The 15,649-nt window shown below is 31.0% G+C and overlaps 1 protein-coding gene across 1 annotated transcript in view; it reads right to left on the bottom strand.

Annotated features, from left to right (window-relative positions):
• LOC139496846 (serine/threonine-protein kinase TBK1-like) overlaps nt 1–14,805 on the bottom strand; it is a 31,471-nt gene extending 16,666 nt beyond the window's left edge. The window contains exons 1-7 of the mRNA XM_071285120.1: nt 14,645–14,805; nt 10,736–10,861; nt 3,860–3,986; nt 2,953–3,043; nt 1,395–1,485; nt 724–884; nt 182–292 (exon numbers count right to left, since the gene is read on the bottom strand). Coding sequence (XP_071141221.1) covers nt 182–292; nt 724–884; nt 1,395–1,485; nt 2,953–3,043; nt 3,860–3,986; nt 10,736–10,861; nt 14,645–14,749 — 812 coding nt within the window. The 5' untranslated portion in view covers nt 14,750–14,805. The remainder of the gene's footprint in view (nt 1–181; nt 293–723; nt 885–1,394; nt 1,486–2,952; nt 3,044–3,859; nt 3,987–10,735; nt 10,862–14,644) is intronic.
• Nucleotides 14,806–15,649: the final 844 nt, after the last annotated feature.

Here is a 15,649-nt window from a genome sequence, read left to right as displayed (position 1 = left end):
CATTAAGAATTTATCTATTCAAATAGATTGCCTTTACATTTTTGTGAAACATAATTATCTACCAGTGAGTAAAGTTTCAGTTTTACAGGTTTTATTTTTATGTCAGCTATATCTAGTTTTTTTAACTGAGTTTTTTTTTACAAAAACTATTATTTGACAAAAAATTAGAAGTCTACGTTACTTTGACAGCCTGCATGTTTTGGGGAGATTTTTACTCCAGTGAATACTTCCACCAGCTGACATCTGCTCCCCTGATATAACACCAGATTCTTTTTCTGAGATCATCTCAAACCTGAAAATATTAATAGAATGGCATAATTATAGCTAATCCTGCAAGAAACTGATACATTTAACCTCTTGGGAGAGAAAAGTATAAAATTATCAATGGTTAAAATTTCTTACAGCCTACACTTGACTTACCACTTTAGCCTAAGTGAAAAATATCTTTCTGTTGTCAATTCTAAGTTTTGTTTATTGGTAAAATAAATCCTTGATTTTTTAACTTTACAGGAAAATGTGTGGTGTGTAAGAAAAGGAGATTTTCTTGTTTAGTGTTCTAGAAAAGTTGGTGTTCAAGTTTAAAATAATCATACAGTACAAGGAAATTCATGACAATCTCTAATTTCAGTTATAAAAGATTTTAAAGAACGTATCAAAACTCTGTTTTTGATATAAACTATTATTCCTTATAAAACAATGAAAATGGATCAAAGTAATACATACATAACATTTTTATCATCCCGTCCAATGTATGGAGAGAAAGGCACTTTGCCTGTAACTGTGTGGTAAAGTGTGGCTCCAAGACTCCATAAGTCAGCTGATATAGTGAATGATCCACCACCTCGTCTTCTGTCAATGAAGGCAGCTTTATATATATCTGGATGCTGGTATAAACAAATTTACAGATCAGTATTACCATTTTGAAGAAATTAGAGTTAGCCTTTAACTTGATCAACACAATTTAATAAAATACCTTTCAAAAATACTATTGCATGGAATAAAATCCATATTTATTTTAACTATTCAATAAAGCACTCCTTTGATTATAAAAATGCAGTACATCTATATGATTATTTTTAAATCACTTCACTCTGGTGTAATCTTTTAAAAGTTGCTTATAATTAATTGTAGAAATATTTGATGGAACTGAATACACATATCTACTTGTTACAAAAATTAAAACAAAATACCTTTCAATTTTAGAATTGATATTATTTCTTTTAGGAACAAGAATGTCTACTCTAATTGTATGCTTATGCATTAGCTAATATTTCTAATTGCTTGAAAAAAGTCCGTGTTTGAGAAATACTAAAATAATTTACTCCTTTTTTTACTAAAACAAAATCTCTTTGAACTATATAATTATACATATATCTCAGTAACCATTGACTTACAAGGTATTCATCTGTTCCAACTAGTGACACAAAGAAATCATTGTCATTGAGAGGTTTAGCAGTACCAAAATCAGATAATTTGTAGATATTTCTGAAGAAAAAAGTGTCATCAATTATTATAAAGAAGAACATCTATACTATTACAATAACGAGGTATAATTTGTTAGCTGGCATGACGTAAAAACAACCAATCAAAGAATTCAACTTTATGTAAAACTTATAAAGTTCAATGGTGTTTTACAAGATTACAAATCTAAATCTGATACCAGTAGTCAGGTAGTATATGCCACGTGTAGTTTTCAATTGTAGTATGAAAACCAGGACAAGTTCAAACAGAAAAATGTTAAAATCAGAGAAAACTCTGTGCATCTCACAATCAGCATGACTTTATTAAAAGACAATACAATTAAATATTAAAAATCCAGGCTACATGTAGTACTTAAAAATCACAGGAGTAGATTACCTTAGCACAACTTTTTGGATTTTTGGGTCCTCAATGCTTTTCAACTTGTTTGGCTTTTTAACTTTTGTGATCTGAGCGTCACTGATGAGTCTTATGTAGACGAAACCCGCGTCTGGCGTATTAAATTATAATCATGGTACCATTGATAACTTTTTAAATTCAGTCACAGACCTGCAATGTCGCTTGTGTGTTCTAGTGATATTTAGGATAACATGTTTCTGTGACAGAAAGATATGTGCTTAAACTAAATTCACATATCTATCTATCTAACTTTACACTTTTGTCTTTGAAATAGACATCTCACTTTTAAATGAATTCATATACCTCATGTTATATAAGTGTTTACCAACTTTATGTTATCTTTTACAAACAAACAAACAAACAAATAATTTATTAGAGTCTCACCTCTTTAAAACATTTGATATACAACACAATATAATATTAACAATTTATAAAAGAGCCACTCTAAAAAGAGTTATGAGAGACTGTAAAAACACAGATTAAAATACATTGATATTACATCTATTACATATATCAATATATCTTAGCATAAAACACCATACTATTAAAAACAATTATACAAAAGAAAACAAACAACATTATAAACACTTATTACGAGTATAAAATACACTTTCTCTTAAAAAGTACTTCATGGCAGATTTTGGCTGTAAAATAACAAACTCGATCATCATGAAACATAAATAAAAACTTTTCTTCATTACTTAAATTACTAAAACTACTTTCTATATTACATACACTGTTAAAAAATATCGTTCGCAAATCTGCATATTCTGGGCATTCTAATAAAACATGTTTTTCATCTTCAATTATATTCAAATCATTTTTTCTACAATTAAAACATAACCTTTCATTTACATCTATACCTTCATATCTGCCAGTTTCAATTTTAATCGGAGCAACACCTGCTCTAAATTTAGCATATGCACTTCTATATTTACCGGGCATAGTAATACTTAAATATTTTTCTGTACAATAATTTGATTTAAATAGCCTGTAAGTACGCAATTACATGACACTGGCCGTTAAGCAAACACCAATCAATGCATCACTCTTCAATAAAAAAAATGAAAATACCTGCTATCTTCTCCAATGCAAACAAGAATGTTTCCAGGTTTAATGTCTCTATGTGAAAATCCATGCTTTCGTAGATGTTTCATACCAGAAACTGGAAATAATATAAAAATATATCAGTGAACTCTAAATCAAATTATTTTAAAATTTGCCTTTTTACAAAGCTGAGATCATCCAATTTAAAAAGTAACCTGTCAAAAATGATTATTCCTTTAAAATTTACATAGTTTGAGACTGTTATTGTAGAAGTCCACCCAGTTATTAAAATAAACAAATGTAATTGGTGTCCATATTTTGCATAGGATCAGAACAAAAAAGAATGTGTTATATAATTGCTTTCATGCTATTTCTATGTAAATTCTGAAAATGAATGGAATAATAGTAACAGAAGAGATGATAAAATGTGTGATTTAAGTCAGGCTTATGTGTTAATTGCAGGTACTATAAATAGCAGTCACTCCGTCAGGATATAATGTTGAATTTTAGTAATTGTAAGTGCTCATAACTCTTTCTGAGTCTAACAAGTTAAGGTATTGGGACTAAAATAAGAAATAATAGCATCCATAAAGAGCTTAAAATGTGTCTTCGTCTGTTTAGATGAAGCTATTAATATTGTGTCATTATAACAGATGTGTTTTAGCTATACCAGTGAGCCAAAGGTGTCTGATTTTTAAAACTTTTTATGAAACAGAAAGTTATTGTTTTGAAACAGATGATTAGATTATTTTTATAACAGTGCACTGCTTTATATGGTGTTCTCAGGACTTATCTCAAGCAATGAAAAAAGTTGGAGTTTTTTCACAAGCTTGTTTGAAGAAATGAATTGAAAATATAGCTTGAAAAAGTGTTTGGTCCCATTGGTATTGTAAAAGGACAAAGCCTTGTAGATATGCATATAATTATCACCTACCTAAATGCGAAAAAACTCTGAGGAATTCTTCTTCTTCTAGTCCTGTAATATTTTCTGGTTTCCGTATTGAATCAAGTAAACTTCCTCCCTCACATAACTCCATTACTATTACCTCCTTTTTCTTATACTGTAAAAATGAGATCGTTATGACAATATAAAAACAAATGACAAAGCAGGTTTCAGTTAATATGGTTGTATGTTTTTGTGTTAATAGAGTTGTAATATATCTAATTTTGGGTTAAATCCTCTGATCTACACTAGTTCACTTTTCCTCTGAATGTCTCATGTCAGAGACATATAATACAAGATATTGGTAACTCTAGTAGTCTATATAACGGCCAATGAAATCACTTGGCTACCGGAAGTGCTTCGGATGATGATGTGACCTGGGACGAAGATGAGCAAATTCCGCCATTGTTGTAAAAGGAGACGATACGCTTAAAGATTTTTTTTATCTTTTATGTCCATTGTTTTCACAGCTAAAGCATGTAAGTCAACAAAAACTATAAAAACCCTATTTCGCGTATCAAAAATAAACTAACAGAACTAGCCAAGGAATTTGTTTTTGTCCCGGCTGATAAAGCTGCTAATAATATCATTATTGTTTGACGTAAATTTTATATAGAGGTTCTGCAAAAGGAAATCACGAATTCACCAACATTCCAACTGACTTCATTTTCAGAAAACGACATCTGTAACAAACATAAACTTTTAGCTACTTCTTTACAAGCAGAACCAAACACAATGAAAGTCCCAACTATGTACTGGCTTCCGAAGCTGCACAAAAAACCTTACAAATATAGATTTATTTCATCTTCCAGCCATTGTTCAACTACTAAATTGTCTGTTTTACTTACTAGTACACTTGGTACAATAAAAAACCTGATAATAAATTGTTCAAATAAGGCCTTTGAAAATAGTGGAATTAATTACTTTTGGAGTGTCAAAAACTCGTTGGAAGTACTTGATAAATTGCATGCATATATTGGTGATTTTGAATCTGTTCAAAGTTTTGATTTTTCTACCCTATATACCACTTTGCCTCATATTCTTATTAAGAAAAAATTCACATCCCTAATTAACTGGGCATTTAAAAAGTCGGAATGCGAGTACATATGTTCAAACTCTTTTAGATCATTTTTTAGTAGCAATAAACAAAAGAACTATGTCAATTGGACATGCTTTGATACTATTTATGCACTTGAATTTTTACTTAACATTTTTGTTCGCTTTGGAGATTCCGTATATCGTCAAGTTATTGGAATTCCAATGGGGACTAACTGTGCACCACTTATTGCGGACCTGTTTTTGTATTGTTATGAGTTACAATTTATGACTAAAATTAGCAAAGACCCATCAAAACAACATTTGATACAAAAATTTAACAATACTTTTAGATATTTGGATGATATATTGGCTCTAAATAATGACGACTTCAGTATGTATACTAAAGAAATTTATCCTGTAGAACTTACTTTAAATAAAGCTAATGATAACAATGACCACTGCCCTTTCCTCGATCTTGATATCTATATCATAAACGGGAAGCTTAATACAAAAATTTATGATAAAAGAGATGATTTTTCATTTCCTATTGTTAATTATCCATTTTTAGATGGTGACGTTCCCTTGTCACCATCTTATGGTGTTTATATATCTCAACTTGTACGATTCGCTCGTGTATGTAACAATGTATTAGATTTTAGCGAGAGAAATTTATGTATTACTGAAAAATTATTACACCAGGGTTTTCGATATCACAAACTGGTCAAAACATTTACTAAATTTTATCACCGGTATAAGGAAATAATTCGTAAATATAACTCAACATGCAGACATCTTATACGTTCAGGTATTTCACATCCAAAATTTTATGGAAATATTCTTTATAAAGCACAAAAATGTCAGTATTCTCCTCAGAAACTAACAAAACCTTTAAATAGACTTATTAAAAGGGGATATAGTTACGATACTGTTGTCAGGTCATTAAAGATTGCATATTTTGGCTTTAACATTGATTCACTGATAGGGTCTTTGCATCGGAACTAAACACATTTATTTCTAAAAAAACAGTTGTTGGCATGACACGGGTTATGTTCTTCTCGTATATTTTATGATAGTATGATACTAAACCCCTAACGGGAGGGATTGTACCTGATATTCATATGATGAAGACATAATCTTTCAATCAGTTTAATTGAGGTCTGGAGCTGGCATGTCAGTTAACTGCTAGTAGTCTGTTGTTATTTATGTATTATTGTCATTTTATTTATTTTCTTTTGTTACATCTTTTGACATCAGACTCGGACTTCTCTTGAACTGAATTTTAATGTGCGTATTGTTATTCTTTTACTTTTCTACATTGGCTAGAGGTATAGGGGGAGGGTTGAGATCTCATAAACATGTTTAACCCCGCCGCAATTTTGCGCCTGTCCCAAGTCAGGAGCCTCTGGCCTTTGTTAGTCTTGTATGATTTTAATTTTTAGTTTCTTGTGTATAATTCGGAGTTTAGTATGACGTCCATTATCACTGTACTATTATGCATATTTTAGGGGCCAGCTGAAGGACACCTACGGGTGCGGGAATTCTCGCTACATTGAAGACCCATTGGTTGCCTTCGGCTGTTGTTTGCTCTATGGTCGGGTGGTTGTCGCTTTGACATATTCACCATTTCCTTTTTCAATTTTAAGTATATTCAAAAGATACATTTTACTAATTCTACCAATTTGTTTATACTATAATGTGCTGAGATGATGATAATAATCAAATGCAAACTAATTTAAAGTCGGTCCATTCAGCTTCCCCTCTTTATTGCTGTAGAACCGGTCTGGTCCATCATTTTTTTTTCGCAAAACGTAGAAATTTAAAAATGTATATACATTTTTGTAGTGATTTTCTACTCCCGATTGTTATCCCATTAAAATGAGACTATTTTCGTATAGTTTGGTCAAATAGTGTTTTCATAAAATACCATCAAAGGGGATTTTTGTTCGCATTGATACCCAAATCCAGCTATGAACTACCATTTTGAATTCACCATTTTTCATCTTCATAAAACTTAGAAATTAACGAATAAATATGCAATTTAATAATCTTATATTACTTCCAAATGTTATCTTGTTAAAATAAGACAAGTTTCGTAAAGATCGATTCTATAGTAGTTTCTAAAAATTTCAGCAAAGGTGACTAATATTTTCATATTGATACCATAAAACCTAGTCCAAATAAAATTATCAAAAACATATCAAAGATGATCAAATAATTGTTAAAAAAAAACAAAATGTCAAACTGGTTTGGCACTTAAATGGCTTCATGGTGCCAAGAAATCTTTCTTTTGCATGATTAAAATTAAATAAATCTTCATTTTTCAAATATAATGACACATTTCTTAAACTTTAATATGAATATATGTATTAAAAAGTAAATATTTAAAGATATTTCTCTTGTCATATGCTTATATATACAAACAATTGTCAACAGATTATTTGTGACATTTTGTCCTACCAAATTTGTGACTTTATGTCCTGTGGCTTTCTGTTCGTCTACCTTTTGTAAACACCTTCCCATTGGCGGATCCAGGGGTTGGAACCCCCCTTTTCTTGGACGAACAATGCATTTGAATGGGTACATGTGGTTGGAACCCCCTTTATCTTGAGTGGGGAACCCCCCTTTTTAAAATGGGTGGATCCGCCCCTGCTTCCAGACCCTCATTGTAAACCCCTTCAAACCCTCATGAGATCTACAAAATATATAGAAGCAGAGACTAAATAAAGTTTATGTCAGCAACTTACATTGTATGTTCACTGTATGACGTTTAACAATTGATAAACAAATAAAATATTTGTACCTAATAGCAACCTTGAAAGGTCTATACATGACAAAAGAAATTTAAGATAGATTTAGCATAATAAAAACCTGCAGAATGTTAAATGACATACATGTAGGAAGTAACGTTTAAAAGTAAGACAACTGGATGTTGTATAATAGGCTTCGAATTTCTTTTCAAAACTAAAATATTATTTTTTTTTTAATTTAGAATGCCAAAGAGGAAAAGATGTAGTAATTAAGTTAACAAAAGGAGTTAAAAAGAAAAGTAATCCTCGGCCATGGACAGCTGTTGGTACCATTATGTAGGAGATATATGTTGCCGTTCAATCCACACTGAAGATGAAAAGGTTCATCATATGTACGCTTGAATTTGATTGTCATGCTGATTGTTTTCTAGCACCAGTGGGAGGCACAGAGCAACTGATTACACAAAAAATTGAGATATTTGCAGTAAATGAGACACACAATGAACATGAAGAACCTTGCCTTTCTCCCTTTCAGACTTTATGCAATTTATTACAAGTTAGCATCACTGATACATATATCCTTAGCTGTACAGATACCGAAATTTGCATAGTTGAACTGTACCATTTCAGTTGCAGGAAATGAGCATAAAACTCAGATATCGTTCACAGTAACATTATAAATGAATGTTTGATAATAAAAATATTATTTATACCTGGAATGATTTTTGTTTTCCTATATCTTGGTTTAATTATTGAAAAAGGATGAAATTATATGTAGTGATAGTCTAGATATATTGTATACATAAATACATGTTCTGATTCTCAGTCTGACTGGTCCTTTTCATTTTAGAATACTGGGATGTATGTCGTGTTTTTTTTTTACAGATGTTATTTGGTTGATTGGGAAAAAAACATAACAAAACAAACCAAATAGGAACAAAAATTGTACGGCTTGTGAAATCTATTATCACGCCTTTATTATGTTTGTGCCTTTCCAAAGTAAAGAGCATCATGCCTTTATTATGTTTTTGCCTTTTCAAAGTAAAGAGCCTGTAATTCACTTGTGGTTTGTTGCTGTATACAATATTTGGATTTTCTTGTTATTATTTTGTACATAAATCGGGCCATTAGTTTTCTTGATTGAATTGTTAAACCTTTTTCATAAATAGACCTTGTATAGTTGACAGTGCAGTATGAATTTTTCTCATTGCTAAGAGCCTTATGGTTACCTAAAGTTGTTAATGTCTGTGTAATTTGGTTTCTTGTGGAGAGTTAAATATTATATTGCATATACTGTACAGAAAAGAAATGTCATACACTCGCACATCAATATGTAAAAAATCAAGTCAAGTAGTTGTTAAACTATTTACACATGTGCATGTCTGTTTCAAAACTAAAAGGAGATTTTAACTAGTCAAAAAGTATATTAAAAAGAAGGGAAACATGTACATTTCAAAACATTTAGATATCAATATGGCATTTAAACTGGTGTATGCTTTGAAGTCAACTTGCCATGTTAACAGAAGTATAGCATAGTAGAATGTTTATTCTTACAAAAATTGTTACATGAAAAGGCAGCAATATCTGCTGCTGTGAGTTTTTATAGTATATTTAGCAGTTGCTTACACTTAAACTATGGTTTAATCTCTTTACATTCGAGGTGAAAAGTGAGACTTATATTGCCATTTTCTATTAAATGATCATTAAATGTAAGTCCTAAATACACAATCCGTGAAAAGGAGAAACCATAAATTAACCGACAATCATAAAAAAAACCTCAATGCAAGCTCATAATGTAAATTTCGAAAAACACACTTAGAAAACAATTTACCGACAATCCCCCCAAAAAACAACTGAATACATGCCCAATTAATAATGAACACAAAAAGTAATAATTTTTCAATGATCTATAAAAATTATGAATATAAGACAAAGTTGATCATGATTAACGGTAAATAAACAAACAAATTAAGTTTTTTTTCTACTCATTAATTAATTTTATATTTTGTATTTTTGGAAAGATTGTGGACACCTGTGGTGTAACAACTTCTTGTGTACCAGGTGTCAATTAAAACTCTTTTAAACAGGTTGTGATTTACCTGACCATCGAATAATTCAAGCCTAACCCATTATGAAACTATCAAATAAAATGAACTCTGATACAATTTATTAAGTGTCAACTATTTAATATCGTTTTTTTTTTAATTCAATATCAAATTATGTCTCTTTTTCAATAATACAAATAATACAAATCAAAATTAAAATGACACTGAAATAAATATTTATGCATGAACTCAAATTATTTAATTAATTATGTTAAATTTAACACTGAAACAGTTAATTTATGCTTAAACATTCACCCTTACTTCGAGTACTTTTAATACTTTGATAAAGACTCTATTACCCAAAGAGATCTCTCGAGGTTTAAATGTGGCGGTGTGATATTACGGGATTTCGCCGAGTTGCCAATCTCTTGTATTATATGTCTCTGCTCATGTTCATCAAAATTGTTTGCAGGCAATCTAAATTATGTGCCTTATTCACCCAATATTTCATGCCACATTTTCTAATATCTGAATATGCACCATGTTTGTCCTCATGTTTGTACTGTTCTATTATTTTACAATGAAGTTGTCCGACAAATTATGACAGTATTTTTTAGAATCCTTTGCCTGTTACAGTCTGATATTTGTTCATATAAACCTGCATCATTGCACTTCAAAAACCGGATGCAGACATATTTTCAGTCCTTAAAGACTTTATTTTACCTGTTTTAATGGCTTAACATGCTTAATCTGTTCTCTATACCATAATTAGGATTTATGGTATGATTTTCTATGAGACAACTATCTTACAGAGATTAAAACAAGCATAGGTCACTTTATGGTCTGGAACATTGAGCAAAACCAATACTATATAGTAACCTATGTACAAAATGTATGGAAGATTGATTGATTATTGTTTGCTTCAAATTTACAGCCAGTGGCATATATTTCATGCATGTCAAGGACAACCTTGGTATGACATTGTGTGAAATGATTCAAAATATAAAATCAAAGATTTTCTTAATGAAATAACTTACATCTTTTTCACATTTATAAAACATGACAATATTTGGATGCTGCAGTTTACTTAGTGCATCCATTTCTCTTTGTGTCTGCAGATTATACTTCTCAAACATCTTCAAGGCATGAACCTCACCACTGGACTGAAACAAGATAATACCAATAAGAATAACTAAGATACATACATGTATGTAACACTAGCATTAGCAGAGCGAGTAAGTCTGAAATTTGTAACTAGCAGTTCTTTCTTTTACATGTATTCAGAGTTAATTTCAGACCCAAATTGTAAATCTGAAATTTTAGAAAAGATATCATCTGCCATCTATCTGTGAAGATGTCAACCTTCATTTGACCTTGATAAGAACGACATTACACTTTTTTCTTTTGTAAATACTTAGATAACAGATGTGAACCTAATCTGTTAAATCCTAAACACTGAATTCAGCACTTCTGTTCTATTTCTCTGCATTCAGTTTTTTTTTGGTGGAGGAATTTAGGGTGTCAAGACAAAAGCCACTGACATTTGAAAGTAAAACTGACAATCCTAGTTAATGAAGATTTGCGTGAAGTGATGTACTGGATTGGAACTCACAATCTCAGTGTTGACTGACTTGTGATTCTGGTTTATTTATAAATATGGCTTTAATAACTACTTGTAACTGTGTAAATGTTAAAACATGTACTAGGATGTTAGTTTTCCTTCGGATGGTTAGTGGCTTTCTCTAGGCACTCTAACTTCCTCCACCAATATAAACTGAATGCAGAGAAATAGAACAGTATAGTTCTGTGAAATTTTATTGTATGTGTTCAAGCGAAAAAAACAAAAACAACTGAAGACAAAACTATGACAAAATAAACAGATAAACAAACATTTTTTTGGTCTTTTAAAATATTTTGGCCATATTCTGTTCATGTGTAAATATAGTACAAATGTTCATTTAGAGGAAACAAACTCTTTTAAAGGGGCACTAGCTACGAGATGTATAAAAATCTATAGTATGATTTATTTTTGTTCAATCAATAATAAAAGTGAAATAGTGAAATAATAATTCACTTTTAGCAGCCAAAATGGTTCAATTTTGTCAAATTAAGCTAAATAATATTGATAATGAATTATTCACTTGCAAGTGAATAAGTCAACCTCATTAAATCTGTATTCATGTGAACTTCAATTAAACCCCTTAACTAGAGATGGACAATTCATGCTTTGTACGCGTTCTGTTTATTTAAAGGAAAGGAATGTCAACATTGAAAGTGAAACAAAGGTAAATCATTTGATGACTGATTCGATCCACTAAAAATCTTTCTTCTACATGTAAAAACAATGAGAAACATATATTTTTAATCTATAAAATAAAATTAAACAGACCTATAAAAATCCAACTGCAGGTATTGGCTTAATCTATTTATACATGTATCTAATCATTAGTATATTAATGTTTACATGGCTTATATGGTCATCTGAGGTCAACTCGATATTTAATTAGATAGAGTCTAGACTAAAATACACACGAAACGAAACTACATATTATTGACCATATATGCTCTGTAAACTGTTTATTTCACACTTTAGATAGTTTGGATAAATGTTTTACATTGTTATAAATAATATATGAAAATTTGAGTCAAAACATGTAACCATGAATTTGACAGCTAGTGCCCATTTAATGGATAATTTAATAGACATTCTTTTTCATTTTTTTCTTACCAATTCCATTACCTGATTATTCAATTCTTTTATTTTTTAGTACACTTTTTTATGATTATTTTTTAAAGCGAAACTACATATGTGATTATCATTTTACAACTTACAACAGAATATAATTTCCATGAGAAGTAAGTAAGTAAGTAAAACTTTATTTAGATTCAGCATATTGACAAACAATAAGAAATTTAAGAAATTTCCAGTCAATGCCTGCAAGAACAGCTACTGGAGCTGTATTTCTCATCTTAAACGCTCATACAATTGAGGCTAAAATCCATAAAAGGCACCTTCTTTCCTTTATAACATTGTCTCATGCGAAAACTCAACAATACTGGATCTGGTAGACAGACAACTAATTATGAATATGGATAATCAACAAAGCTTCTTCTGTAAGGTCGCAGGTACGTTAGCTATGTATGATGTGCCAGGCATTGATTCATTAAAGCAATAGCCTCCATCCAAACTCAAGTGGAAATCGTCGGTAAAAATGGCTCTTCAAAAATATTGGACAAAATTTTTTCTGGAAGAAATAGAATCTAAAACTACTTTAGTACACCTGGATAGAACTCTCTTAAAAATTGGATCAGTACACCCTGTTTGGACCAGTAAAAATTCGTCTTTTAACTGGAACATATCTCTTTGAATCACATAAACATAAATTTAGTGGTGGAAAAGAGTCTTCCTTATGCAGATTGAGTGGAATATCAAATGAGGACATAACACACTTTTTACTCCTCTGTCCTGCATAACATCAGCAGAGAAAGGCATTATTCTATAATCTAAAGGCCTTAGTGATCTGTTTTATTGGCATGTCAGGATGGACTGAAAGATTTAAAAATCAAGTAGATATCGTTAAATTGATTATTGACAGTACGTTTATATTGCCTGATATTAACAGTTGTACCGACTTAGACAAAATTCAAAAAATGTCTACCGATATGTGCTATAGGTTGCATACCGAGAGAACTTGTATTCTAAAGAAATTGTGAATCCGTCCGATGAACTGTATATCATGTATATAAAAGTAAAACCATAAATATTGAACATTTGTGATATGAGCTATTTGTACATATGTGATAAGGTAGAGGCAGGGTGTCCCTTTTATTTTTACTGTATAAAGCTTAAGTGATCCTGACCAGTATTTATTTGTTTTTTATTTACATTTATATTCCAATCCATAAACTTTGGATTTCTGCGCTTTCCATTGTACATGTATAAAGCACCCTATATTTTTAGATTTTAGTTGTGTACAGTAAATCTTAAAAATAAATATTGATAAGGTCTAGATACTTTTACCTTTTAATTGCGTAAATTATTTTATCAGTCCTGAAATAGTTTAGATTTTATCTGTGTACAGTGAATCTAAATTTTTTATGTTATTTGTTGAAAACTTTTAGTGCATACAATATAAGTTTTAATTAACTCATGCTGGATAATATCAGTTGCGGAGGTGTTCCATAACTGGAAGTAAATACATACAGAAGAAGAAGAAGATACAAACAAAAGCTCTAATGAGCTTTTCACCGAATATAAAAACATATGCAATAACAAATAAAACAAGGCATGCAGCATGCAATAAATAATAAAAAGCAACACCAAAAATTTACTCTAAGCAAATAGCATATTCATATCTTGCAAAATACCAAAACATATATACAATGTATGAAGAGATTTAATACACCTCATCGCTATTTGTCCGCCATTACCCGAAATCATACAGGTTCCCGTAAAATTTTGACGTCATAAAGCAAAATATCTGACGCCACAATGGAAAAGTGATTGTTGTGTGCGTCAAAAGTTCAAGCGGCCGGGTCAGCCGGGATTAGCGATAAGGTGTATACCGTCATGAAGAGAAAAAATTGTGAATATTGACGAACGCTTATAAGCAGAGACATATAATAATACAGTATTATATGTCTCTGTTATAAGGATTATAAAGTTACAAAAGGAAAATTTGTATTTAACTTGATAAAATAAACACCTAAAATCTCAAGCATGTCAAGTTGTGAGACCAAACCTTCAACTGAAAATTTTCAAATCTCCAGTAATGACAGTTCAGTTCAGTTTCTTGTATATTTCTCCATTAATTGTGGAGCACTACCCAAAGGATATAGTTTTAGCAACTATGTACATCTTAAAACATAATGACAACTGCGTAAAACTCTGTTAAAGTCATGAAAAGTAGTTATTCTTTTACCCCAAAAATGTATCATTTTAATACCTTATGTATTCCTTTGTATATGTTACCCTGGGCTCCACGACCTATCAAATCTTCCAATGAATATACATGATTGTCTGTGTCGAGGAAAACCTTTTTGTGTTCCATCTTTGGCACTTCGCTTTTGGATTTCGTATTCCAGGAAAACCCCTTGTTATTAAATATAGAACAAGGGGAATAATTGGGGAAGGTCTATTAACAGGACAGATAAAACCAGGACACTTTTTTTCGATACGTTTTTATCTGTAACTTTTGTTTTACTCAACATATGGTTAAAATTTTAATTGTATAATAAAGAAGAAAGTATTTACTAACATTATTATTAAAAAAAAACATATAAAAAAAATTAAGAAGTAAGAAAAAATCTGCCAGGACAGTTATATTTTAAGAAAAAAATGGCTGAAATTGCCGTGAAAAGTTTACTTATAATTGGAATATTTTCTCCAAAACAACTGTCTGGCATAATATTTTGGTACGATTGTAAAGTTTATGGAATATCAATTATAAAAATCTATAATCTTATTTTTTTTTCATCTCTTAAAGGTATGAACAAATCGTGTATGTCAATTTTTGCCCTCGAAAACTCTGTTTTTAAATGATGTGACATGTGAACTAGACTGAGATGTAGCTGATGTGACATGTGAACTAGACTGAGATGTATCTGATGTGACGGCATGTGAACTAGACTGAGATGTAGCTGATGTGACATGTGAACAAGACTGAGATGTATCTGATGTGACATGTGAACTAGACTGAGATGTAGCTGACTGAGATACGACACGAGCACGAGATGAAGGTACGACACGAGCACGAGATGGAGATACGACACGAGCACGAGATGGAGATACGACACGAGCACGAGATGGAGATACGACACGAGCACGAGACGGAGATACGACACGAGCACGAGATGGAGATACGACACGAGCACGAGATGGAGATACGACACGAGCACGAGATGGAGATACGACACGAGCACGAACTGTAGATACGACACGAGCACGAGAT

The sequence above is a fragment of the Mytilus edulis genome, chromosome 1 (genome assembly GCF_963676685.1).
Source record: "Mytilus edulis chromosome 1, xbMytEdul2.2, whole genome shotgun sequence".
NCBI classification, from domain to species: domain Eukaryota; kingdom Metazoa; phylum Mollusca; class Bivalvia; order Mytilida; family Mytilidae; genus Mytilus; species Mytilus edulis.
Note: the sequence above shows the minus strand (reverse complement) of the source record. Positions and strands in the feature narration are given on the sequence as shown.